General features: G+C 34.9%; 1 protein-coding gene across 6 annotated transcripts; it reads left to right on the top strand.

Annotated features, from left to right (window-relative positions):
* The first annotated feature begins 10 nt into the window (after nt 1–10).
* On the top strand, nt 11–25,162 carry MATR3 (matrin 3). Of its 6 annotated transcripts, XM_058180291.1 has the most exons (17): nt 12–169; nt 484–586; nt 8,325–8,423; nt 10,874–11,932; nt 16,261–16,322; nt 16,997–17,038; nt 17,802–17,902; nt 18,260–18,309; nt 19,218–19,343; nt 19,679–19,804; nt 19,918–20,088; nt 20,426–20,557; nt 20,986–21,029; nt 21,133–21,511; nt 22,915–23,245; nt 23,519–23,640; nt 24,173–25,162. In XM_058180291.1, exons 4-17 carry the CDS (start codon nt 11,036–11,038, stop codon nt 24,221–24,223), a joined length of 2,634 nt encoding a protein of 877 aa, XP_058036274.1. In that variant the 5' UTR covers nt 12–169; nt 484–586; nt 8,325–8,423; nt 10,874–11,035; the 3' UTR covers nt 24,224–25,162. The 6 variants fall into 6 exon arrangements, with proteins under 6 accessions (XP_058036268.1, XP_058036283.1, XP_058036274.1 ...); XM_058180285.1 differs by lacking the exon at nt 484–586 and having other exon boundaries at nt 11–169; XM_058180309.1 differs by lacking the exon at nt 8,325–8,423.
* The last annotated feature ends 998 nt before the right edge of the window (nt 25,163–26,160 follow it).

Here is a 26,160-nt window from a genome sequence, read left to right as displayed (position 1 = left end):
AGACGGCGCATGCGTTGGTTAGATTAGCGGTCCAATGCGAGCGGTGTGGGAGTGAGACCTACGCAGCTTCGTTTTGGGATTTTTTTTCCCCCCCTCGGTCTTTTTTCCCTCCAGGTTTTATTTGCGTTAGCGATGGCAAAATAAGCGAACGACTCCTTTTCTTGCTGAGGTAGGAGTGGTATAACTGGGTGGTATCGATTCTTGTTAGGCCGCAAAGGCTTCCTTTGCTGCGCCGTTTGGCCTGAACCGTTGGCAACTTGGAAGGGAGGAGGGGCGCGTGCTGCGCTACCGTGCTCGTGCGCATGCGTGGAGGGAAGAAGAAAAAGAAGCCCTCCCCGCCGGAAAGTGATCGTTCGCGCCCTCAGAAAAATAGGCCCCGGCGCCGAAGCCTGAGGTGTGGTCGTGCGCATGCGCGGATCTCGGAAGCTAAAGAAACGTTTTTGAGTCGAGGTTTATACGACCTTTTTGTTCTTTGTTACGTAGGCCGCCTTCTCTTGGAGTAGTTAACTGATTTGTATCTTTATCTTCGTTCCTGGGCGAAGATAGTGTTCCTTAATGCTTTTCGTTCTGCCGAAGATCAAATAAGGTCTGTGTATGTTTGCTCAGAAGTAAAGTTCGTTTGCATTCAGGGATGCTGATTACCAAATAAATTGAATATTTAATAATGTTTTACTCCTTTGAACTATAGGCGTTATTGGTGTAACGCATATTTTTCAGTCGTAACTGCAAAATTTGAACCCAACTTTACTGATCGCCATTTTAAGACCATAAATCGTATATTTGTCGTCTGCTACTGAGAAGGTTGGATTTGATCGATTTGAATGCAAAAGGAGGGTGATTTTTTTTTTTTTACATAGAAAACTTACTCTCCCCCCCCCCCCCGCGCTAAGGTGGAAAGTTGCTCTTGATCGATATATTTTGGGGGTGATGATTTATGTATATGAAACACAACTGCGAGTTTGAAGTTTTTAAACACAACTTGAATCTTAAGACTTAGTTGTAGGGAGGGTGAGTCCCTATTCTTTCAAGATTCCAGAGTTAAGGTGCTAATTCTACAAGCCTCATGCTGATCGAAGGCCCTTGATTAGTTCATCAAACGCAAACAATGGTATTGCAAGCCTACATTCATCAAGATTTGATATTGGAGGTATATTGGGATGAGTAACAACCATGTTTTCCATGGTACTTTCTCTAAAATTATGCAAAAGTCAAATGTTTAAATAATAGAATTAGAATGTTCATCAGGAATGGTTAATTTATATGGTAGCAAACTTTTTTTGTTCAACACATGTCACAGTATCAGAGGTGGAACATTTGAATTGGGAATCTTGCCTGCAAAACTTTGTGTTGTCCCAAATTAATGGGGCAAAGTCTGTCTCTCAGTATAGCCATATTAATCTATAACATTGTTTCAGAAATGTTTAATTTCTGAATTAAATTGATGAATAGTTTAATGAACTTAGAATTGAATAATGAATGCTTGCAAACTTTATTTTGCTGTAATTGTAGGCTTATCTCTACTTTTCTCCCTAGACTGGAAGCCTTGAGGTAATATAATTCACTGTTGGTAGATATTTGGATTTATTCTCCAGTTATGTTCATTCCTGAAATTATATCTAATGACATAAATAGTTGGTATACTTTTTTTTAAAAAAAATTCAGCTCTTCATATAAATGACCCATGAATACCTATATAGCAGTGATGGCTAACCTTTTCAGCACAGAGTGCGGAAACTGGAGCACGTGCTGGAACCCAGAAGAGAGCAGCTGGCGATGCATACCCACAAAGACGGATCTGCATGCCACCATCACTGCGATATAGTAATATAAATACTTGGAGTTGAATGTTAATGCAGGATTGCCTAGCTATTTTTTTTTTCAAATTCCTTGACTAAACTCTTATGAAACATAGCTGTTATAAGGATAAGAAACAAGTTTAGATGAAGGAAAATATATTATCAATAACCTAGTTTCTCAAGTCTGAACCCTGGGATATTGCACTTGGATCTTAGAAATTCTTAGTTTAAATTCATACTCATGTCTAATAAAGGCTGCTTTTTAAGATTAAAATATTAGAAAATTTGCTCAAAATAATTGATCAAATCAGTCTTGTCTTAACATTTTTCATATAGTTACTTACCGTATATACTCGAATATAAGCCGATCCGAGTATAAGCCGAGGTCCCCAATTTTACCCCAAAAAACTGGGGTAAACTGGGGACTCGAGTATAAGCCGAGGGTGGGAAATGAGGCAGCTACCGGTCGGGGAAACCCTCCCTCCCTCAGCCGAGAAGGCTGGCGGCTCCCCCGCCCCGCCCTCTCACTGCACCGGCAGGGCTTCCCCGCGCTAATGCAAAAGCCCGCCAAGTTTATAATGTGAAAAAAAGAAGAAAAAAAAAACTCGAGTATAAGCCGTATATACTCGAGTATAAGCCGAGGGGACGTTTTTCAGCACAAAAAACGTGCTGAAAAACTCGGCTTATACTCGAGTATATACGGTAGATGCAACTTAGAAGCTCAAGTGCAGGAAATCAATGGCCTATTTATTCAGCTGTCTTTAGCACCTATGGTTCACAAGGTACTGTACTATATTGCAGTAGTCACTTATAACCTTCCATTTGTTGAATTTTTCTGCATTTACAGTAGTTTCAGGAGTGGCTCAATTCTAATTAAATGAGAAAGGAAGTACAGTAATACTTAAGGATCCAAATTTCTATAATTGCTTCTTGTAATAGAATTGCTATCATTCAGTCAGTTTTTTTGCTGCTATAATAATTTTTTTGAGATACAGTGAACAGAGTTCTACACAGTATCTGGGTTTATGCATTGTGCTAAGTTGTAAAGTATGGTTTTTAATGCACACATCTAGGTTATGGCTTAGCCTGATCATGGGAATGTAACCAATACTCCAAGAGTGTCATGACCACTGTTAGATTTATATAAGACAATTTTTATATTATGACTGATGTCACTCTACTTTCTAAAGTTCTGTAAGATGAAATTCACTTATTCTACATTAGCTACATAACAATTGATGTTTTGTGAGCATGCTACATCTACCATAACACTCGTATTTTTCTTGATTAGTCATTATTCATTCAGATCCTATTAAAGTACACTTGGGGTTCTGATTCCAATGTGGAATCCTTTACATTTATGTTAAATTGCAGTTCCCATCTTAAAGCCCATTCACCAACTTTAGACAGCTTATTTTGCTGCTTTTCTCAATCCCTTCTTTCCTTTTTCTTGAATAATCAGGAAATCTGACTAACCCATGCCCAATTCCATCATAGAAGTAAGTTACATATTAAGGAAATCCAGTTTCTTCCCTTTGTGAAAAGTATCCCTTTAATTCTACTCTTATTTCCTAATCTTTAACCAGTTATCAGATAGTGGAAAGATGTGATAAAATATTTCTTCATGAATTTTTCATAAAGCTACTTTGAAAGAGTTTTAAATAAATAATGGCATATAGGTTTCTTGAACCTATTTGCCATGATCATAGGCAGTCTTCAACTTATGACCTTTTATTTTAATGACAGTTCAAAGTTACGATGGCCTTATAAAATGACTTACAACCTGTATTCATGCTTATAACATCATTCTTGACCATGTGATTACAACTGGAGCACTTGGCAACATTCACACTTACGACAAGTTCATCACTGTGTCAATTGTGATTGCAATTTGCCAACTTTTGCCAATTTCCAGCAAAAACTCCATTAGGGAAGCTGGACTTGCTTGATGACTGTATGGTTCGCTTAATCATGGTTATTTGGTTAATTACTGCTGTAAAAAATGGTAAAGTTGACTGACTTACAATTGCAACAACTTATGATCATAATTGGGACCAGAATTTCCATCATAAGTTGATGATTTAGCTTCGTTTACATTCCTTACAAAAATAAAGCTTGAAAAATGACCTATTCTTAGAGAAGCCCCATTTTATTGAAAGCTCTTTCTGCAGTATATTCTTGATGTTTCTGTAATATTTCATCACTAACACCTCTGCTATGTAATTTTAACTGATCTGTAACTACTTATAACGTTCTTCTCATACTTTGCCTGGATCCATTGTTAAAATTTGAAAAAATGCACATTTTCTAGTTGTTGAATACAGTTACCAAGTTGGGGAATAAGTTACGTTTTCTGAATCTGCAGTAGCATATGCAGATATTCAAAGAATTGGGTAGATTTTTGGATTCAGTAGTTAGTTTTAATTCATCAGTTACATTTTATTTTAGTTTAATTTCTCCTATTTAAAAGTTCAGTTCAACATGACTATTTGTATATTCACCGCAAACACAAGAATGCAACTGATCTTCCCTTACTTTTCTTATTCCTTTTTAACACATTTGTAATGGTTCATCAAATATTTTTGAAAATATTCTTATCGCTCGTCATGTCTTCCCCCATATAATCATCAAAAGGTGTTAATTGGATAGCTTTTTGTTTGATTTTGTAAGTTTATGCCCTTTTCTATTCTCATTTGTGCGAACACTAGCTTTCTCTTCTAATTTCTTCAATTTTGATTGTCCTTTTAAATCAGGGGTAGTCAATCTTTTTATACCTACCGCCCACTTTTGTATCTCTGTTAGTAGTAAAATTTTCTAAGTGCCCACCAGTTACACAGTAACGCGCCGTGTATTGTCATTTGTGCATGCCTCTCGCGCATCATGGATTGGGTTTGGAGGGGCGCCGGCTACCAGCTCTGCTTGTCTGTTACAGCTGGGTGTGGGGGGGGAGTTGCGCAAGCTATTCTGAGACGAGGCTCTTTTGTTTGTGGTTGCACTATAGTGCCATTTAGTTTCACTTAGGTAACGTGAACTAAACTTATGCGCGGGTGATACAAATAGTATATTTTCAGAAAATTAAGTTGTCACGGAATTTTATGAAAATCTAATGAAAATGTTTTTAAATAATGCTATGAAATTTTTTTTAAAAGTCAACTAAATTTAAAAAAGGAAAGTGCTTCAGTATCGGACAAAATCCCTACCGCCCACCATGAAAGCTGGAACGCCCACTAGTGGGCGGTAGGGACCAGGTTGACTACCACTGTTTTAAATTATTGCATCTTTTTGGATTTGTTTCCTCTTCTGTCGTCTATGAAGTGCTTTGTAGCTAAGGCATTATCTTGTAGTTTACAACTGAAAGTTGTTTCATTTAGTTTGGAGAAGTTGGACTCTCATTTCTCCATTTCAAGTTACTGACAAGAAAGGGCTCTGGTCTTTGACTGTAATAAACCATGATGTGAAATGGAGACTGGCATAGGAAGGCCAATAAACAATTTCTTGCTATTGAATGGTTCATCCAATCTAAAGCTTTTACTGCCAACTACTTCTCAAAGGATTTTTGAAGAAAAAACCCACTTTGGTGCTTGTATTTGGATTATCAATGTTATTTCATGAAGCTTGTATTTTAGAATATAAAGTGTAAATATTCTGCAGCCTGCCTCTTGGCAGATTATGGAATATATCACTAGACATTCATTATTTGGATTGACCGGTAATTGAGAAGTCCTGTTCCTTGGTTTATCTAGTTTTGCTATATGCTGCAGAAATCCAACTGACGGCATTGCTTCTTCAGTGACTGGTTTGTGCATGTATTCCATTCCAGAGGTCACCTCTGCTAAAGAGATTTGCATACATTGTAGGGCTGTGCAGTGGTTTGGAACTGAATCTAAAAAGGTGCTTTAAAACATGAGGTAGTGGCTATGCAGCTCCATAAAGATGATTTGTCTTCCTTGGAAAACATGGCTCATTTTTGCTCATTTTCTTGGAATCGCTGTTCAAGAGAATATCAGTTCTTTTCAAAGAAAAATTTATTGTACAATTGTAAATGCTTCTTTTATAAATAATCTTATAAGTGAAACTGGACCTGTGTTGATTTTTTTTTTAAATTTGAATTTATATCCCGCCCTTCTCCGAAGACTCAGGGCGGCTTACATTGTGTTAGTCTTCATCCATTTGTATATTATATACAAAGTCAACTTTTATTGCCCCCAACAATCTGGGTCCTCATTTTACCTACCATGTAAGAGATCTATATAGTATGTGAAATGTTTGGTTTATATTACTAGCACTATAGTAAATAACACCTAATATCTAAATGCTATCTTATTTCATTTTAAATAATCTATAACTATTTGGGCTATTCCTGGAATTATAGAATTTTAAAAATGTTGAATTAAATATATTATAGGTAGGCCTTGAGTTATGACCATTCAACGATAGCCCAAAATTATTATGACCTCAGAAAAGGTGCTTTACCTCCTGCCCATTACAAAACATTATGTGTGCACGCTCACGGTTCCGTCATCATGATCTGGGTGCTTGGCACACATGTTGGCAGCTTGTTTTCACTGACAACCAATTTATTTGCTAAATTTATTGCTGCCCATCTTGCCGTGGGACTTCTTATTTTTACAAATAATTCAACGCAGCAAATATATCCAACACACACCTTCCTTCCTCCCGCTGTTTTCCCCACAACAAGCAACCCTGTAAGGTGAATTGGGCACAGAGAGTGACTGGCCCATGGTCACCCAGCTGGCTTTTATGGTGAAGGCGGGATTTGAACTCACTCTTGAGATAGCTTAATGCTTTAACCAGTAGATCAAACTAGCTCTCATTAAACCAGTTGCTGAGTGCCCTGAGATCATATGATTGCCATTTGCAATCTTCTCTACCAACTTCCCAAGAAAGTCAACAGGGAAGCTGGCAGGGAAGGTTGGAAATTGCTAATACCTGCCAAGAGGACTCCCTCTGATGTTTGGGGGGAGGGAGTTTGGCTGAAATCCTCCATAGGCAGCTCTTTCACTTAACTGTATACTTAACAACCATAACTGGAAGTGCAGGGATTGTGGTGATTAAGTGAAGAGTGGCATAATATCTTAATTGCTTTGCTCAGCATCTGTAATTTCAGTCCCAATTAGGGTAAATTGAGGACTACCCTATAGTTTATATAAAAAGCTTATAGATAGCTAGATGTGGATCTGAAATCCTGGAATGATTATGGAAATCCAATAGGGATTATACCACTAATCCATGTCAATCTTGGCTCTAAAGCATCTGCAGTAGTAGGATGCAAAGAGTGTTTTCCATTCACATTGCACAACTGAACTTGGTAACACTATTACTTTTCCTGCTAACTTCTCTTTGGACATAGTTTTTATATGCTTGACTTGAATAAGGCAATGGTTTTCAATCTGGTCCGCAGAGCCCTGGGGGGGCTGTGATGTCATCATAAGTGGTCCACAAAGGCTTAAAGAAATATTGTGATTTAAGTCTTGCATTAGATCTTGGTGGTCCATGGCCACAAAAGGTATTTAAAGGGGATCTGTGGTGAAGAAAAGATTGAGAACCACTAAAATGGGAAATTTCTTTCAAAACTGAAGTATCTATTTGTCTGATTTTATTTAGTTAACCTTGATAAGCAACACTAAAAAACACTTGATAAGCAACACTAAAAAAAATCTTGAATGCAGTACACATAAATTTCTATACCAGGCAATATCATTTTTATTGTTTAAATCAAATAGCCTATTCTTCAATAATTGCTCCCATATTTCCATAAATTATTCTTCTTTGACAATTATTCTTCTCAAATCTTTGGTTGAAGTTCAACATTACATGAATGAACATCTCTGTGTGTATTATGAAACTTTCTTTACCGTTACCCATTATGCCTCATGTTCTGCTAAGTTGGGGGAACTCTAGGGAGTTAGGGAGAGAATAATTGCTTCTCCCACTTACATGAGTGGAATAACTTCTGCTCACAGAAAAATACAATTTCTTTCCATTTTCTGTGCTGACTTTTTATCTCAGGCCCTCGTAAATGGCCAGTAATACGGTTTTGTTTGTTTCTAAATAGGCCTTTAGAAATATCTAATAATATACAGGGCTATATCTTACAGGTAGAAAATCCTATTTCTCTATTTTCACTCCGGTTTCTACTTGAGGCAAAATGGAAAATATTCTGAATCTTAATTTGCAATGGTAAAATAATTCTTAAACTTGGCATATTGACTTTTAGTTTCTTTATATGCCTCATCATATTTTAAGACTTAAATCAGTATAATTCTTACAACCTTTTATGGAGACTACTTTACATATCCTACTTTTTTTCCAGTTCCTCATACTGTTTCACCCTACAATCATAATAAAAGATGACAAATAAAAACAGTGGAACCATAGAGAAGTAAAATTATCCCAATTTGTGGAATGTTGCTATTGTCATTTTTCTCCCTCACCAACTTACTGGGGTATCCCCTTTGAGTATTCCATTTTTAAGACTTCTCTGATAATCTCCTTTTTTCTTTGTAGGTTTACATCGATTTCATATAAGCCTGGGCAGTTGCAGCTTGTGTGGAAACCAGGCTATGCAGTGAAACCATCTGCTGGGCAGCCCAACTCTGTCAGGAGGTACTCTTCAGATGCTCCTGGATCTGACAATTGTCCAAATCCTTCAAAAATTGACTAAAAACAGTGGTGTAGTTATATGTGTGTTTTAAGTAATATAATCAACCTTATAAAATTAATGGATTTTTTAAAAAAAAAATCAATTCAAAAGATATTTATCTTGAACTCTTGAAACACACAAATAGTAAAGGTCTTTTCTAAAAAGATGATCATTGAGTTAAACTGAAACCTATTTTTCAACCAAAAATTGCTTATACTATGCATTTGTGTTTAAAGATTTCATCCCTGTATTCTCTTACCATCAATAGTTTAAATTTGTGCTTAACTTTTGATCACTACTAAAAAAAAGAAACAAAATTAATAAAAGTAGATACTTTTCTTGATTACTATGCCCTTTAATCCAAAACAAGAAAAAATTTGCTCCGAATGCAAAAGTTTAGCAGTTCACTGTACTATTAGGTCTTAATTTGAGTCAACCTTCTTATGCTACATCGTAGTACCTGTTCCTCTAACGTCAAGACTCCTTAGGAAATTGCATTAGCAGACTACTAGAAATATCTGTATAGAGACTTTTCTCATCACCAATCTCCTCTCTTTGACTATTTAAGAATTAGGAACTCAGATCAATTAATGCTACTTACTATCTTTGTCAGTGACAAGATGTCAGATGGAGTCAGAAAAATTAACTCAAATGACTATTAAAGAGTAAACATTCCATTAACCTTTACATTGTAGACGTAGCTGGAAAGATGAGCAGTTCCTCTGATGCTGCTAGGAAGTTTCTAGCTACATAGTCCATACATGCACTGAAAAAAGATCACCAGGCTTTCTACTGGTCTTTAAAAAGGCTAGACTCATCTGCTAGGCTTTTGGCACCTGCTAATCTGAGAGCAATTCATTTGCCCTAAGCAAGTGGTTAAACTTTAAAATATTTTTTCAAATATTTTAAATAAGTCTTATTCCTAAACTGTGGTCAATATTACTTAGTATGCGATTCCAACATTGTACATGACTGGTTAAAACTTTTATTTTGTTTAGGAATTCTTATGTTCAGTCAAGTGTCATAGATTATATTTGTCACTTGACATTTGTCCATTCCTTCTTTTCTATGTCCATCGACATCTCTCTGCTTGCAATATTTTTGACTATTCTTCTGTATTATAGTAATATTAGTACTTTTCAATTTATTCCCCACATCCATTTACCTTAACAAAAAATAACTGTGTATTAGTAAAACATCTTTTTACAATAGATACCTATTGTACCCTACATCTGTTTTATCCAACAATAAACAATTGCTTCCAGCAGCATTTTAATGCTATATTTTTAAGTAGTCCATGTAATACTTCTTTGCATGTCATATAATTGTATTTATATGACTTAGCAACTTGCTACAGTAGGTGTTACTATCAAAATTTGTTGGTTACATTAAATATCTATTCGCTTACCAATAAAACTTGGTAAATGTTTTGTACACTTTGTAAGTATTTGCCAAATGTATTCTTTTCTTGCTAAATGAGACAATAATTGCAAAATATGTTCACTTGAAATGCCATTATCCTCCACTCTGTTTCTGGCCTTCCTCAGACTATTGTTTTCTAGCAAGAATGGGTGTTACAGTTTTAGAGTTAAGTGAGATTTTCAAAAGTGTTTGAAGTACAATGTGGCCTTAGTTGTTTTAGGGGAATTCATAAAATTAGCATTTTGAGATACTTTAGAAAATTCTCATGAAATCATCTTCAAAAGACATTGTTGAAACCAATGGGCTTTTTGATACTTACTGTTGGTATAGGAACAACAGCATAAATAAAAGCCTACTAAATGCAAAGTACTAGCTATGTATTATGGAGTTCTAGAAGATAACTGCATATCCTTCAACAGTTAGGTTTATTAGCATAGTGCAGAGAATTTCTCTTCTTCAAACAAAACTTTGGTCTCAATCGGGTATCGGTGAAGTCTGAGCCTGATTTGAGTTTATGTAGCATAGGCTATTAATTTATGTTTGAGACTGTCTTTGGTGCTCCCAAAACCTAATATTCTTTCAAAATTCTCAAATCAGTTACTCAAATTTTGAACAAAAATTACTTGGTCTCATTAAGGTTCATTAAGTAGTCAGCTATTCTTAATATTTTTAACAAATGTGAATTATTTTTCTTGGTTCCATGGCTGGTATATTGTGGTCTTTTCCTGGAATCTAAAGCAGTTAAGATGTATGCACCCTGCAATGTAAATATGAATGCTTGAAAATAAGTATATTTACTGGCAAAATTTGGTGCTTATTTGGGGGGGAGGGGATTCAATTTCTTATCAGAAGATTAATGATCCAATTTTTGAGGTTACATAGGGAAATCCAGGCAAGATCTTAAATTGTTTTTAGATCAACATGATGCATACATTTTAAAACTGCATCTGCATAAAGGATTTTATGACTAAAACTGCTTGTTTTTCTACAGACTTGTTTGGTGTTTCTCAGCTTGAAGAAGATCTACGATCATTATTGATCCCTTTCTTGGCGTAAAATTATTGAAGTGACGTTTGCCTAGCTTTCTAGAGTGAGCTTTCTTTTCAGACATCTCTAAAGTTTGATTCATAATAGACAAGCTTATAGTTCAGCAATGTCCAAGTCATTCCACCAGGCATCTCTAAATAGGGATTCCCAAGGTCATGGACGTGACCTCTCTGCAGGAATAGGCCTTCTTGCTGCTGCTACCCAATCTTTAAATGTGCCAGCATCTCTTGGAAGGATGAACCAGGGTACTGCACGCCTTGCTAGCTTAATGAATCTTGGAATGAGTTCTTCATTGAATCAACAAGGATCTCATAGTGCACTGTCTTCTGCTAGTGCATCTTCCCATGCCTTACAGTCTATATTTAACATTGGAAGTAGAGGCCCACTCTCTCTGTCTTCTCAGCACCGTGGAGATGCAGAGCAGGCCACTAATATTCTGGCCAGCCTTGGTCTGTCTACTAGAGATTTAGATGAACTGAGTCGTTATCCTGAGGACAAGATCACTCCTGAAAACTTGCCTCAAATACTTCTGCAACTTAAAAGAAGGAGAGCTGAAGAAGGTTCTTCACTGAGTTATGGTAGAGATGGCAGAGCAGCTGCACGGGAGCCGCCATACAGAGTTCCTAGGGATGATTGGGAAGAGAAAAGGCATTTTAGAAGAGATAGCTTTGACGATGGTGGTTCTAGTCTCAACCGAGTGGTTGATTATGATCATGGAAGTCGTTCTCAAGAATCTGTATATTATGACAGAATGGATTATGAAGATGACAGACTAAGAGATGGAGAAAGGTGTAGGGAGGACTCTTATTATGGCGAAACTTCGCATAAATATCGTAAATTTGACAGTGAGTATGACAGACTGAGTCGTGTCCCTGAGAGATCTCTCTTTGAGAAAAAAAGAGGTGCTCCACCAGATAGCAATATTGAAGACTTCCATGGACTCTTACCGAAGGGCTATCCCCATCTGTGCTCTATCTGTGATATGCCTGTTCATTCTAATAAGGTGAGTTCAGCATCAGATGCTTGTTTTTCTTTACTTTGTAGTCCCTATTGCTTGTTTCTTTGCCTCAATTTCTGTGTTCTAAATACTTATACAAAGGTCTCAAAAGAATTTTAAGTGACAAAGCCACTTAATATCGGGGCATCATTAGCAAATCATGAAACCAGGACTTTAATATATTGTTTCACCTATATTGCTTAAATCCAGGCCATCTAGTCTACTTATATTTTACATCTACATAATCTCTCTACTTGGTTTGGGGTAGCTTTTCATTTTGTTTTGCAGTTATTCAGAGGCTAGATTCAACATTTCTTCCCATCTGTCTTGATTGCTAATTGGCTCTGGTTAAGATACTGTCCTTGCACATTCAGTTTTTTTCTTCTTGTCCATAGCCTGAGAAAATACTTTAATGGAAAGTCCTGGAACAAATTTGTAGGGTGATAGCATTTTTAAACTAATTCATTCTTTTTAAGATTCACTTTAAAAAACTATTTTCATGCTATGGCTGAAACTTCTCATTTTTTCCTTCCTTTTCACAACCTTCTTATATACTTTAGGCTCACTTTTTATTACACATATTGCATCTATCCCTTTTTAGAAAAGTAAACAGATTACTGCTGTACAGTATATCATGTTCTTATTGGCAGTGTCTGTTTAGAATAGATCTTTTAAAAAGTTTTGATCAAACATCTTACGTTTAGAATGTAGGTCTGAAACCAAACAGCAAGTGTGGCTTATTCATATTTCCTAATTGTTTTACACACGGGTTCTCTGTTAGTTTGCCAATGGGAAACTAAAGCTGAATATTATTACTGTTGTTACGTTTTTTTCTTTTCAAAGCATATTGTCAGAAATCCAGGTAAGAGTGCACATTGTGTGCTTAAAATGATTTCCTTGGGTATTACTAACACTTTCTTCGCTGTTGTCCTTCCTCTTCAAAAAATACCTTGGTGTATGCAAAATCGTTTCGAAATATTGTCTGTTCATCTGAAAATTCTCCACTTGATTCTTCTACATCTGAAACTTTTTTTTCTTACCTTAATACAATATCTTTGCAAACCTCTGAGATCACATTATGTTTTAGTAATATAGAGGAGTTGTTACCAACCTTAATTGTGCTTGTGCCAGATGTAGCTTTCTCTGCTGACGCAGACTGATCAGTTTCACACATTTTGGCCCACAGTTCAAAGCCCATTTTACTTGAACAATACTGTTTTGTGCAAGGCAAGATCTCTGATCTACTGCCTTGCAAGTTAATGCATTATTGGCTGTATCCCATGAAGCAGGATGCACATCATCCCAACCAAATGTGTATGCAGTCTGCTGTGACACACTTGGGATCTCACTCTTTTTTTGTGTGCTTTATATAGTGTTGCTTATCCCATAAGGAAGTACCATAATGGGCATGTGCCTGCATAGATACCATTGAGGTCAATTCAAATTCAGGTTTTTAAAAATCAGTTACATAAAACACTAGCAATAGGACAGTTCATAATAATGGTGATTATAAAGTTGTCTCCTGCACTAAAATCCTGTTGTATTGCTCTAAATAGAATCTCTTGCTTCCTTCAATTTATTAAAATGTTACTTTACTTGGAATATTAAGTATGCTGACTATACATTCAGCATTTTCAACTATTAATTATTGGATGAAATTTAAAACTTTTAGTTTTGATTAAAACAAACATCTTAATTTAAAGATGTCATTATAGCTTGTAAGAAAAAAGACCCAGCTAAAAAAAAAACCCTATAGAATTCACATGCAATTGAAAGAAAAAAATCTAGTCTCCTTTTTTTCCCCTCCTTAAATATTTCTAGTGCAGTTTCAGATTGAAACAAGCTGTTCAAGGAACATAATAAATTATTGAAAGTATCATACAAAATCTATTATCTTACTTCACTGTGTTGTTTACTGTAATTTGTGGTTTTGACTAATGTTTTTATTAAGAAAATATCAAAGGCATATTGATATTTCCCCATTACGAAGGACAACCTTTCCTGACTATTAATGAATTTTAAAACCAGTCGCCAGGGTGGTTAAATGTTTCTTTGTAACCTTAACCAGATAATCTCATCTTTGTGTTAGTTTAATGACAGTATTTTTAAATTGTATATTTACTGTGCTTGGATACCTCGCAAGCATTTATAGTCTAGCCATACCAATTTTCCCTTCTGTTCTGATATTTTAAGGGTACTAGATACTAGACTATCTTTGCCCTGTAAAAATATAAGAAAGAAGTGATTAATCTGCTCAAAATTTTAGATAATTTGATTTTGGAAGCATCCCACCTCTTGGCTCAATGTATGTAATCCAAAAATATTACAGCAGCCCAGCAAAAACTTTATTGAAAGATAATTTGTGATTAATAATACTAGACTCCATTTTAACCATAGTAATATAGTTTGACAATAAAAATAAACTTAATGTTTGGTTCTAAAATTATTCATTCAGCTCCACTTAATATACTGAATATTTTGAGTCGGTCAAGGTAAGTGTAATTCATAACAGTTACTTTAGAGTATAAAAGAGGCTTTAAAACTAATAAGAGAATTATTTGTAGATCAGGGTTGAAATGAGGGATCCTTGGTACTCTCTCAGCTTGGTTGTTTTCTTGCAGGCATTTCATTACCTAGACTAGGTAACATTATCAGTGCTAGTACTAGTGTTCAGAGAGCATCGAGGATCCCTCAGGCTTTAAAACTATTCAGGTTTACTTAATTTTATTTCTGATCAGGAAAATAGGGGGGGGGGAATCAGTTATGATGTTCTTACAAAATCATATACAAAAATTATCTTCACGTTTTTTAGCCATATATAGCAAAAGTAATTTATAAGATTTGCATAAGAATGCAAGAACAGTTTAAAAAATAACCCAAGAAAGATCTCTTCTTGGATTCCTCTGGTTTGTGAGTGAAAATGTTCATTCTATGACTTGTGTGCTGGAACTGGTACTATTAGGAAGAGCACCTTATTTCAAAAGGTATTTTTCAAAAGGTACTTTTATTTCTGACTACATGGGTGCAGCCGTGTAGTTTTCTTGGTAACGGTAAGGAGGAAGTTTGCCATTGGCAGCTTCTGACATGCTTTTCAAGTTCAGGATTTAGCCTTTAGATCTGATATATCCCGTGGCTTGTCATTTGGCTAAAACAATTTTTAAATTAAAATAAGGTTGAGATTCTCTGGATTATAATTCTGCAGTTGGTCCCAGTTCTGTGCTTGTGGAAGCGCTCAGTAATTTACTTTAAAATAGTAGCTTTCCAGTTGTGAGGACAACATTGAACACTAATAAAAATAGTTATTCTGCAAAGGTAAGGTGAAATGGGACTATTTGGTTTTATTTTTTTCTTTTATACTGACATTAATTTTGGAGCCAGTAATACGAAGAAAAATTGTAAAGTGAATTGTTTTTATTAGTTGTTAAAACAAATTTAAAAAATAAGCTAGAGCTAAATAGAGATAACAGCTAGTGTTTAATGTTCTTAATATTAAAACCAATAATTGAACTTTAGGGATGTAACTACAGTCTTTGTCCTATCTTGGGTTCCTTGGCTGGGACAATGTGTGCACTGGCCATTATCATGAAGGATTGACTTTTAGATGACTGCTACTTTTGGTAAATTACGATTTAAAAAGCAGGATCAAACAGAACCTGTTTTCTCTTTTTTGCGCGCCCCCCCCCCCTTATTTTGAGATGCAAATTGTTCACATCCAGCAACCTCTTGAAAGACAGGTTGCTGGATGTGATTAGCAGAGCTGTACATATAATGTACATTTAGAATTTGGTTTAGTATTTTTTTTTCTTCTACAAAACTTAGAATATTAAACTTACAAGCTATTGTGTACGCAGTGATGGCTTAGTGACGGTAAACATTTTTCTAATGAAATAACAAAATGTTTACCGATATCTCTAGCTACTGTATTGTCCTGAATGCTCCATACAAACTCCTCTTGAGAAATACTCTCACAACCAAGATAAGATACTACATGACAAGCTACAGCTGATGCAGAACTAGTAATGCTTTGCTGTTGTATTTTACATAGTGCAGAAGTATTTTGCACTAGGCCCAGTTGAATATCTTGAAATAACTTGAAATTGGAATATGAACAAAAGGTACATAAAATGCATGTTTCATCTCCTAGAAACACTTGAACTTAAATTGTTTTATGATAAATTACAGTGCAGTACACGAAACTCAAAACAGATTTTTGTTTGAATGTCAGTTTCTGTACCTTTTTGATAGCATAGGTGTAAAGGCAAAACCTTCTGTATGTGTTTACATAGTATTCTAGAAATGCTGTTTCTGATCATCTCAACTTTGTACTTCTGCAGGAGTGGAATCAACATATCAATGGAGCAAGTCACAGTCGACGTTGTCAACTTCTCCTTGAAATGTAGGCATTTGAACATATATTTTTTCATAATTGTACTATTTTGCTTGAAAATGAAGCATTTACTTGTAAAACTTAATATAATCTTGGATTGTATTATAATAAGAGGGTTTTTTTAATTGATTGCTTGTACACAGATTTGAAGGTTGCTACTTTTTATATTTGATGGAGCCTTTTTGACCACATATTTTTGATATGTTTAACTGTTCGATCCTGAACCTTCTGCATATTTGCTGAATTGCATGACCACAGTATTATGACTTCTGTCCCCGTCCCACCCCCCGATCTCCACTGAATAAATATTAAGATTTATTTCTTAAAATAATAAGAAATAAATCTTAATATTTTATTTCAACCTAAAAACTACTGTTGATATAAATAAGACTTTTCTTTTCTAAAATGTATGGAAGCTTTCAATATGCATGTAGTAGAATCTGGAATTTAAAGTAATATTTATAGATGCCTTTAGAAAAAATGCATTGCATTGTTAATTCAAAATCTAGTATTTTTAAATTACTGAGAACATTGGTGTTGGCTCTGAAACTGTAATGATCAATTTATGCTTATTTATACATTTAAAATCTTGAGCCTCAGATCCAAAATACAATGCATTGTATTTCTAGCCCCAACAGTTATGTTCCAGAGAGTGATTCGTCTGACTTTTTTTTTTTTAACAGATACCCTGAATGGAACCCTGATAATGACACAGCACATGGATTGTAAGTAAAGCTTTCTTTCTCCCGTTTTAAAAAAATGGCACGAGAAATCAAAGGGAGAAAAACGTTATTTCCAAATTATCTATCAGTTGCATTTTTCTTCATTCCCTTCTGTCCTATTTATTTTTCTGTTTTAACTGAAATCCTTTAATATTTAATGCTTTCTCATGACAGAACACACTGTTGTTTTTTGGGGGGTTTTGCTTTTATTGAGGCATACACAAACAAGCACATAAACTCATTTTTCCCAATGTCTGAAACTTGCATTAGACATTGAGTGATTTAAGTAGAGTTGTTAAAATTTTGTATTTTAAAAAAATCATGTTTTCCTAATGTGCACCTTCTTGAAATTTCTCTGATTAAGTTTGTCCAGTGTCACATTAGAGACTGTAAATTATGATGTTTTCATACAAACTTGAAAGTGTGAAAGCAGTTAGTATAGTTTAGAATCCTACATTGATAAGCTATTGGATTTTTGAGTCTATTTCTTACATTTCTAGTTCTAGGGACATATTGGAAATACCTTTCTGAGGTTCAAAAAAAAAGTTTGATAGCACTATTATCTGACATCTGTGTTGCTACTATTCAGTCATATTAATAAATATTGCCTGCAAATATCAAACTATGGAAATAAATCATTATTTATGGGTTACTGTTTATTCATATATCTGATTTCTTATAATATATACACAAAACGGAATGGGAGGTTGTGAAAGATTATATATTTTCCAAAACAAAAAATATCTTATGTGTTTGTGTCTTTTAGGGGTGATCCCTTTATGTTGCAGTCAACAAATCCAGCCCCAGGAATTTTGGGGCCACCTCCACCTCCATTCCATCTGGGAGGGCCACCTGTTGGGTCAAGAGGTAATAAGAAATCAATTTCTGACAGCACTATATATCAGGATGTAATCATGCCGTGAAGTCAAATCATCAATAGTAGAACTTTTTAAATTAAAAAAGCTGACTATGAATGTCAAATGGATGTTCAATATGCATCCTAATAACATTGTTACCTGACAATTGTAGTAGTACTGTTTGATCATATTACATAAATACTATATGGAATTGTGTGATTGAGTGGATATTACTTTGAGTTATATTTCTTCGGTATGCTAAAATTTCAGATATATTCTAACTGTTTAAAGTTCTGTATTATTATATGTCACAAAGTCAATATTCTTTTCTAATTAACTATATTTTTCTCTTTCACTACATTGATAGCTGGAAATGGAAACATGCAAGGACCTAGACACATGCAGAAAGGCAGAGTGGTTAGTATTCAGTTCTCTGTAATATTAATGTACATTTCCATTTAAGGTTTTTATTCAACAATTACTTTTACTTGAAATGAGTATCTGCTTTTTATGAAAGAGGTTATCCACTATCTGGGTTATATATGCCTTTTCAAACCATTTGTTTACAAGTTTAAGTTTCACATAAAACTACAGATCGTCCTCAATCTACAATCACAATCTGGACCAGAACTTTGGTCACTAAATGATGCAGTTGTTAAGAGAGTCATCACATGACTGGATCCAATTTTATTGCAGTCTTTAAGAGAATCACATTAAAAAAAATTATTTTCTATTGATTTTGCTTGGCGGAAGCAAGCTAGTAATATCACAAATCACAATTACATACCCACAGGACCCTGTGGTTCTGTAATAAATGTGAGCTGGTTGCCAAGCATCTAAATTGTCACATCACTGCAGGGACAATGATGGTCATAAGTACAAGAACCAGTCATAAATTTGAGTCATTACTAATGGCTGTAAAGTCAAGGGCTACCAATACCATGTTCAATGGAAGGCTGTTCATCATGTGAAACTCCAGCCTAATTTGCCTAGCTGCATGTATCTGCTCTTGCCCACCTTGTGGGCAAGGTGAATTGGTATCTCATCCTACGTCTCTTCAAGATACTGTGCCCATAAACCAATAGTTACTAATAAGAAGTGCATTTGCAAAGCTGGTTTATGAGGATATATTTGCAAACTGAGTAACATTTGTGAGTGTACATTTCAATTTAAGGCAGGATGTAATTGTGCATTTTTGTTCCATTGTTTTTATTGTCTTGCTTGTTACAAAATTGCTTAAAATTTGCTTCTGAACTAAGATTAGAAAGTTCATTTCTGTGTTCATTTTACTGAATGTGTTGGTTATTACGGCTGGCAATTAACAGGAGACAAGTAGAGTCGTGCATATCATGGACTTTCAGAGAGGGAAAAACCTGAGATACCAGCTACTTCAGCTTGTTAAACCGTTTGGAATCATCACAAATCATCTCATACTGAACAAAATTAATGAAGTAAGTATTAGTCCTTTTATATGATAATATTTTAACAGCAACGCTTTTTATTGGCCATCAGTTTCTTAAGCAGTATATAAATTAATTGAAATACAGGGTTTGACAAGAACATATGTAACTACGAGAAGGAAGCATATGTTAAGAAAGACAGATCTGAAGGATACCACATGTCATTTTTTAAAAAAGTTTATATACTTGAAATAAAAGATTTCTCCAGAAGACCCAAGGCTTTAATGTATATTTATAGCAGCAAAACAACAATTCTTTTCTTGATTTTTATTCTTGCTCACCTTTTTTGGGGAAAAAACCCATAAGTTATCTTTGTTTTATTTTAGGCATTTATTGAAATGGCTACCACTGAAGATGCACAAGCTGCAGTAGAATATTATTCAACAGCACCAGCCCTAGTTTTTGGCAAACCTGTAAGAGTCCATTTATCACAAAAATATAAAAGAATAAAGGTAAACCTCAATTTCACATTTCTTTTCTAATGTTTAATCTTTTTTATTTTATATCTCTTCTGATGTTAAGACTTAACATTCAATATTGTGTATTGATGTTCTTAACTCTTCAGGAACCAGAAGGAAAGTCTGATCAGAAATTTGAGCCCCCAAAGCAACAGCTTGGTCGTGTGATACATCTCAGTAATTTGCCTCATTCAGGCTATTCTGACAATGCTGTACTTAAATTAGCTGAGCCCTATGGAAAAATAAAGAATTATATATTGATGAGAATGAAGAGTCAGGTAATTTTATACAACTATAAGAATAAGTAGCATCACTAATATAAGAATTCATAGGTAGAGTTATTTCAATAGAAATATAAATTTTTTAAAAATCTTGTATGTAGTGGTTGAGCACCTTTTGCCCTCTTTTTGTTGTAATTAGCTTTTCATCCCTGACATGCTTCATGTGTATATGAAAACCTAACCTGTCCACCAGAATTAATTATGTATCCATCTGCTTTATCTTTTCTATAAGGTATTATAATTGATTTATGGTAAAAAGTAACCAAGCTTTATTCCCTCAAAAAATCAGTCATTAAAAAATGTGAATTGAACTCTTGCATAATTTTTTCTATAGGCTTTTATAGAAATGGAGACCAGAGAAGATGCTGTTGCTATGATGGAGCACTGTTCCAACAAAGCCCTTTGGTTCCAGGGCAGATGTGTGAAAGTCGATTTATCTGAAAAATACAAGAGATTAATATTACGAGTAAGTACTTGAGTTAGCATAAGTCTGGGTTCTTAAATTGAGTTCAGTAAATAATACAGTTTGATGGACATAACTGTTTAATGCGCATAGTGAAATAGGAATGTGATTATTGGCTATTACTAATATTTGAAGTTGAATGAGAGACTTGTGTTCAGGTTTGGAAACAATCTGAGAACAGAAATTTTTCCCCCATTCCACTTTCTAAATCTTGAAGAGACTAATCCCTTCCATCCTTCCAGAGGAAAAGCCTATGTTAGTAGTTTGCAGATCCTGATTAGGTGGCTGTAAGAGTTATAATAAGATTAATTCAGAATTGCTGGTGATAATATATTGAAATGTCTGGGTTTTCTATGTACCGTGGAGCATAGTTGTACTATTGCAATCCCTAAAGTTTTATTTCCACGTCTTAATTTGAAATATTGTTTCAGATTCCTAACAAAGGAATGGAATTGTTGAAGAAAGATAAACCAAGGTAAAATCCTTCAATTAATTAATTTGCTTAAAAATACAAAATGTCATAGATAATATATGTTCTGATGTCTTAGATAATACATGTACTTTTCCTTACAATATAGAAAAAGAGGAATCTCTCCAGATAGCAAAGACTCTGGAAGTGAAAAGAAATGTAAGACTGATGATACTGAGAAAGCTGAAACCAACAGTACTGAAGGCAAAGATGATGAGAGAGAGGAGTCAGAGAGGGTAGATGCAAAAGATGGTGGACAAGGAGAACAAGAGGAATCAAATTTACTGCTTGAATCTGAAGATGAATTGCTAGTAGATGATGAGGAAGCAGCAGCATTACTGGAGAGTGGCAGCTCAGCAGCAGATGAGACCGATGTTGCTAACTTGGCTGACACAACTGCTGAAGAAAAGGAGGCAGCCGAAGATGATGCTACTGCAAAACCTGAAGACAATACTGCAGCTACTTCAACTGCGAAAAAACTCAAAAAGGTAATATTACTAAAAGAAAAAAAATACTGTGTTTTAACCAAGAATAGTTTTCTTACTGTGTTTTTTGCAAGTCAGAATGTTTAAATTGGAGTTTGAGAAAGAAAAGTTTTGAATTGTATGCATACAATCAATTTGCTTCTTTGGCAATTGACTGTAAATCTGCATTGGATGTTGCCGTTATTGCATGACACCGATAAAGGAGAATATTTGTAGCTCAGGGTTGAAAGGAGGGGTCCTTGGTTGTTGGTTTTCTTGCAGACATCTCATTACCCAAACTAGGTAACATCATCAGTGCTAGTAGGTTTGCTGTCAGTTTATATTCCAGTAGCTTCCTCTGAATTTTAAAGTAGTACAGTAAAATGGTACATAAAGAATTTGCATCTGCAGCATCTGAAAAAGGGTAAATTGATATAATATTTTTGCAAAACGGTTGTTTTTGGAACTGAGCTTAAGCAAAAAAAAAATCCTTTTGAGACAATTATAAACCTTGAATGCTTTCTTTTTAAGAAGAGAGTAAAAATTTTAAAAATGGAAATTTCATGCCAAGAAAGGATTGATCCAAAAATATTTTCCCATCTGGCACGCATCAGTTATTAATTTCTTTCTGGATAAGTTTTAAATCCTTGTACAGGTAGTCCTCAAAGGACCATAATTGAGCCCAAAATTTTTGTTGCTAAGTGAGACATTTGTTACGTGAGTTTTGCCCCATTTTACAACTTTTCTTGCCACAGTTGTTAAGTGAATCATTGCAGTTAAATTAGTAACCTTGTTAAGTGAATCCAACTTCCCCATTGATATTTGCTTGTTAGAAGATCACAAAATGTGTTCACATGATCTGGGGACACTGCAACCATAATAAATATCAACCAGTTGTCAAGCATCTAAATCTTGGTCACATGAGCATGAGGATGCTGCAATGGTCATAAGTATGAAAAATGGTCATGTCACTTTTTTCAGTGACGTAACTTTGAATAGTCACTAAAAGTACAGTTGTAAGTCAACGACTACCTGTATTGGCATCTTCAACTGCCTCGTTTATAATTTGATATCTAAATGTTTTAAGAACTATCTACTTCAACCAGTGTAAGTCTGACTGATTAGAAAAACTACTTAAAATCTCACTTTCTGAAATAATTTTGGAGGGGGATATGGTGAAGTGAGAAGGTGACGCCTTTCTGTGGATGTCCTGGTATTATGGATGGAGATCGGGCTGTTTTTCCCTTATTGATGGTTTTCTAGAAAATGTTAAAAACTAAATTGTTTCAAAGGGCCTTTTACATAAGATGCCATTTTGTTTTCTTGTTACTTTTTGTGGGGTTTTTTCTTTTTCTTTTTCTTTTTTTGTGTGCAAATGATATTGTGATTCATGTTGGTTTTAAAAGAGGAATACGTTGTTTCAACAGCGACATGTAGGTAGTTTTCCAAGAAGCATGAAAGGCTTTGTCACTCTCGATGAAGTTGGTGATGAGGAAGATGCAGATCAGAAATATAAAGCTGGCCTAATGAAATCGGTTGGAAAAAATGAGGACAATTCAGCTGAAACAAATACAGAAGAAATGGAGCAGGAAGATGAGACATTTGAAAATGGCACTAAAACAGAGAACTTAAAGTTGGAACCATCTGAAGGGACAACCAGCACAATGACAGATGAAAAAGATAATACTACCATGCAAGAAACTAAGACTGTTCATGATGAACATAGAATTGGACCATATCAGCCAAACGTTCCAGTTGGTAAGAATGGTTTTCTTTTGGATAATATACACTGTGTGTGTGTGTGTGTGCGCGCACACACCCACACACAAGCAAAAATGCTGGATACTTTCAGAACCATAAATAAAAATATTTAGATCTGTAGATTTAGCTTTTAAAAGGTCATTGATTCAGAATGTAACTGTTCAGTAAAAATGCGTTATTGCAAATATCTCCTTCCAGCCCTATGATTCTGTAATCTTGACATTTCAAATAGTCAAATTTGCAACTTCCTTATTTGTGCTCTATATCTAGGTGTGAACTACGTTGTCCCCAGAACTGGATTTTACTGCAAATTGTGTTCCTTGTTCTATACTAACGAAGATTCTGCGAAAAAGGTTCATTGCAGCAGCCTTGCACACTATCAAAAGTTGAAGGTGAGGCAAAATTTATCAGGGTGTCCTTTTCTGTTTCATGCAGTTTCTGAGATTAATTTTTTTTTATAGATAGCATCTAGGAATGTAGAAAAATTACTTTTCTAGGAATGAGAAATCTGGAGAATTCTACTTCTGGAAAACTTGTAGAACACTCACTGAAATGGCAAAGCAATATGATCTAAAAGAGGAGCAATACATCCAACAATACAATTCATACCTATATGTTTAAAAAAAGAGATCAAATTAGAGATTGATGCCACTATGTATGTTTTATATTGCATTTAGTGAAAGTCTGCCAAAAAGAAAGAATTCACAACGGTTATGAATACAATATTTAAACTCAGTTCAGTCTAAATTGAAATAAGTCAGAGTGTTAAGCCTTGGTCATGTCAAATAAATAAATAAATAAATAAATAAATAAATATGTAGTATATATAAGTTACTTCAGATGTAATTTTGCTGAGTTGGACATTACAGTTAAACATGCCTTGTTACTTAACAAATTTTGATTCAAGTCTCTTCTGTGTTACAGAAACATATGGAGAAAATGGCTGAAGATCAGAAACCAAAAATAGAAGCTTAAACGAAAGGGCTTAAACGAAAGCATGCCAATTTGAGGAGAAATGTTTTATTTTTGTTGCTAATCTCAATGCAGTAAAATTGGGAATGCTATACTACATAGATCTTAGTGAAATAGAAGTTTAATTCTGTGATGTGTTTAATGTTATGGCAAAATATACATTGTCAGATCTTAGCTCAAAAATGGGATGATATTCATTTCTGTGCAAATCCAACCTTGAGCTACTGACAGCTGTTTCAGCAATTGAAGAGCAGAGAGAATGTCATCCCCATTAAACTTTTCAAGGTTCACATTCAGTTAAATATAAACAGTTACTATTTTTACCTGCAACATTCCACATTCTAACATAAGTCCAACTGATATTATTGTTCAAGGGACTTGCATTATTTCATTTCACTTTTGAGAATATTTATCAAAATTGTGTGGGTTTTTTTTTAAAGTGGAAATGCTTTTTGTTGGTATATTTAGGTAGTGAATAGGAAAAGTGATAGCCAGATTTTAATAAATCTTGTGTTTTCTCTGAGTTGTTGTTTTTCTGTCCTATTTTGATAGGAAGTCAACTCTTGCTCTTCTGACCAGTATTATTTTTCTGGGTTCTTGCTTGCAATTGAATTTAGTACTTTTTCATACATCTTCAGTATAAGCAAAAGCAACATTTGAACCATACATTGTAAATAGTTTTACTTTTTTATGTTTGTACTTCAGCTCCTAGACCAATTACTAACATAATTGGACATGCTTCAAAGTTTCCTGCCTAGAATTGGAGCATACATCTCGAGATTGGTTTCATCCTAGGATTGTGCTTTTGATGTAACTTCACATAGCTAATATAAGTAGCAGTTTGTGTGTAAAATCTGTTTTATGTTGTTATCACTTAACAGCTTACATATATGTGAATTCAAGTTATAGTGTCAAACCAATAAACCAAACCAATCGAGTAAACTAAGCCTCGCTTCTGTTTACAGACAGTTTTGGGTGTTCATTGAATAGATTGAGAAACAATAACAGTTTCCACAAAAAATGACAAATGTAATGTGCAGCAAACATGAAGAACCTGTGGTCTTCCAGAATTGCTGTTTCCAATATTACCATTGCTTATACATGCAGGGGTTTCTGGGCCTTGAAATTTTGATATTATAGTTAAATGTTGTAAAGTCCTGGTAATTGGGATCAAAATTTTTGTCACTAAGCAATGCAGTTGTAAAATGCAGCATCACATGGCCACATTGCTTACTGTTTCAATCCTGGCAGTCCCTGATGTGATCATTAAGTGAAAACTGCGGGTCATTAAGTAAGCAACTCTTTGTGATTTTCTGCCAGCTTCCAACAAACAAAGTCAGAGGTGAAGCCAGCAGGAACTTGTGAGTCCTAGGCAGCTTAGAAGCCGGCTGGCAGGTAGGTAAATGGGTGCCATGGCCTAGTGTGAGTGTAGCTCCACATTCTGTCTATGTTAATGTATAGAATCACTATGCAAAAGAGCAGGATATTATGGAGGGCAGTGTTAAGGAAAAACGGATTTTAGAAATATTGGAACCTACTAGAGACTAAAAAGGGGAAACATTTTTATTAATTTTATTGTTTTTAAATAAACAGTAAAAACACAAACAGAAAAAAAAGATTTGAAGACAATAATAAAGAAGTTGCTTCCAATCTTCATCACACTGAGCATAAACATTAAAAATACAGGTAGTCTTATATTCTGTAAGCCGCCTTGCGTCACCATGGGCGAATAGGTGGCAATGTAAATTCAATAAATAGTCCTCGACCTATGACCACAATGGAGTCCAAAATTTCTGTTACTAAGTGAGACAGTTTTGTGAGTTCTGCTCCATTTTATGACCTTTCTTGCCATAGTTGTTAAATGAATCACTGCAGTTGTTAAATTAGTAACATGGTTGTTAAGTGAAGCGGCTACTCCATAGACTTTACTTGTCAGAAGG

The sequence above is a fragment of the Ahaetulla prasina genome, chromosome 1, assembly GCF_028640845.1.
Source record: "Ahaetulla prasina isolate Xishuangbanna chromosome 1, ASM2864084v1, whole genome shotgun sequence".
Lineage (NCBI taxonomy): Eukaryota > Metazoa > Chordata > Lepidosauria > Squamata > Colubridae > Ahaetulla > Ahaetulla prasina.
This window is presented reverse-complemented; position numbering and strand designations above follow the sequence as displayed.

What these genes read in the sequence shown, in the direction of transcription:
- MATR3 (XM_058180300.1), top strand. Translation starts at nt 11,036, where the DNA reads ATGTCCAAGTCATTCCACCAGGCATCTCTAAATAGGGATTCCCAAGGT. An exon ending in ACAAGAGATTAATATTACGA is followed by an intron (nt 20,558 to 20,985) that starts GTAAGTACTTGA and finishes ATATTGTTTCAG; the next exon opens with ATTCCTAACAAAGGAATGGA. An exon ending in TTGAAGAAAGATAAACCAAG is followed by an intron (nt 21,030 to 21,132) that starts GTAAAATCCTTC and finishes CTTACAATATAG; the next exon opens with AAAAAGAGGAATCTCTCCAG.